Source organism: Chelonoidis abingdonii, unplaced genomic scaffold (assembly GCF_003597395.2).
Source record: "Chelonoidis abingdonii isolate Lonesome George unplaced genomic scaffold, CheloAbing_2.0 scaffold0780, whole genome shotgun sequence".
In the NCBI taxonomy this organism is placed as follows: Eukaryota; Metazoa; Chordata; order Testudines; family Testudinidae; genus Chelonoidis; species Chelonoidis abingdonii.
Window position 1 is genome coordinate 1 of NW_027425041.1, and position 2,042 is coordinate 2,042.

General features: G+C 65.8%; 1 protein-coding gene across 1 annotated transcript; it reads left to right on the forward strand.

Moving 5' to 3' along the window:
• Positions 1 to 150: 150 nt before the first annotated feature.
• On the forward strand, positions 151 to 1,639 carry LOC116834101 (protein tweety homolog 1-A-like). The gene is made up of 2 exons (XM_032795980.2): positions 151 to 309; positions 762 to 1,639. Exons 1-2 carry the CDS (start codon positions 206 to 208, stop codon positions 889 to 891), a joined length of 234 nt encoding a protein of 77 aa, XP_032651871.1. The 5' UTR covers positions 151 to 205; the 3' UTR covers positions 892 to 1,639.
• The last annotated feature ends 403 nt before the right edge of the window (positions 1,640 to 2,042 follow it).

Here is a 2,042-nt window from a genome sequence, read left to right on the forward strand (position 1 = left end):
CCCCGCTGGGCTGTGGTAGCTCCCTTCAGGCTCCACCCTCCTGGTCTGTAGTAGCCCCTAGGCTCCGCCCCCTGGACTGTTATAGCTTCCCCAGGCTCCGCCCTATCGGTCTGCGGTAGCCCCTAGGCTCTGCCCCTGCGGGCTGGTGACGCTGTCTCTCCCCCAGGACTACGTGGATGCGCTCAAGGGGCTCTGTTATGACGGCATGGAGGGGCTGCTCTTCCTGCTGCTCTTCTCCCTCCTCTCGGCCCTCGCCTTCACCACGGCCGTCTGCAGCCTGCCCCGCGCCTGGGAGAGGTTCCACAGCAGGTGGGTGGGGCAAGGTTCAGGGGGCGGGGCCTCTGAGGGGGTGGAGCCGAATGGCAGCAGGGGGTGGGGTGGAGGCGGGTATAGGGGGTGGGACATCTGGGGTGAGGGGGCAGGGTTGTTGTGGTGGGTGGGGCCACTCACATTGCTGGGCGGGGCGTCTGAGGTGCTGGATGGGGATGGATGGGGCAGGTGGGTGGAGCTTCTCAGAGTGGAGGGAATGGGCGGGTCATCTGGGGTGGGCGGGACTGCTTGCAGTGGGGGCGGGGCCTGTTGTGGCATGGCAGCAGGTTGCTGGGGGAAAGGGGGGTTCCGGCAGGGGCGGGGCATCTGGACAGGGGGTGGGGACAGTCATGGTGGTGGGCGTGGCGTCTGGGGGGGCAGGCAAGGGAACATGTCATGGGGGGGCATCGCCAAGCAGCTCCCACACCAACGCTCCCCTCTCCGGCTGGCAGGGACGCGGAGTATGAGGACACGGAGGACGACGACCCCTTCACCCCTCAGGCACGTAGCCCCCCGCCCCGCTCCAGCCTGCGCCTCTCAGCCCCACCCATTTCCAACGCCCCCGTCTCACAGTACATGTGAGTAGCCCCCCCCTTCCCCCCCATGGACTGCAGCCAGGGCCCGGCGGGTGCTGGGCATCCATCCCTCGCTCCCCACCCTGTGTCTGTCTGTCCCACCCCACCAGCCAGCTGGCCCTGCTGTGGTTCTCTGTCCCCACTGCATCCGTCTCTCCGTTTGTCCGTCCAACCACCCATCCATCCCCATTACACCCCCATCCATCCATCCCCCCCCAGGTACCCCTCCCTCTGTTCCCTCTCTCCCTCATTCTCGAATCTATCGCTTTTCTTCCCCAGCCGTCCCACCGGCCCCTTCCCCACCGGCCCCTGCAACAGCTCTGGCTCAGCTGCGCCGGCACTCGCCAGACCCCGTCCTGCCTGGGACTTAGGGGTCAGGTGCCCTGGTGCTGAGCTGGGCCTGGCGCTGATGGGTGCCTCCTCCATATTGCCCCCTATCCTGCCTTGATGGATGGGGCGGGGGGCAGTCCAGGAGACCCTCCCCAACCATCAGTGGGCCCCAACCTCCCATATGCACCCCTCCAGCCAATCTCTGTCCCTCTCTGCTATTAAAGCTATCCCCCGAGCCACCACTGAGGGGCATATGGCAACCGCCCCCCAACACACTCTCCTGTTGTTTCTGGGTTTACTCTGCCCAGAACTCAAGGGTTAATTATAACAATATCAGCTAGTGGGGGATGGGCCTCTAGGTCTGTTCAGACCAAATCAGACCCATGGGCCCCTCTAGCCCGGTATCCCGGCTGCTGCCCTGCGACAGAGCCATGGACCCCTCTAGCCCGGTATCCCGGCTGCTGCCCTGTCAGAGTCATGGGCCCTTCTAGCCCAGTATCCCGGCTGCTGCCCCGCAACAGAGCCACGGGCCCCTCTAGCCCAGTATCCTGGCTGCTGCCCTGGTTCAGACCCATGGGCCCCTCTAGCCCGGTATCCCGGCTGCTGCCCTGGTTCAGACCCATGGGCCCCTCTAGCCTGGTATCCCGGCTGCTGCCCTGCGACAGAGCCATGGGCCCCTCTAGCCCGGTATCCTGGCTGCTGCCCTGGTTCAGACCTATGGGCCCCTCTAGCCCGGTATCCCGGCTGCTGCCCTGGTTCAGACCCAGGACCCATGGGCCCCTAGGCCTGGTATCCCGGCGCTTGCCGAACATAGGCGACAGAGCCATG

Excerpts from the sequence above, each read along its gene's own strand:
- LOC116834101 (XM_032795980.2), top strand. The coding sequence starts at position 206 with ATGGAGGGGCTGCTCTTCCTGCTGCTCTTCTCCCTCCTCTCGGCCCTC. Across the intron at positions 310-761 it reads TGGGAGAGGTTCCACAGCAG|GGACGCGGAGTATGAGGACA; the intron begins GTGGGTGGGGCA and ends TCCGGCTGGCAG.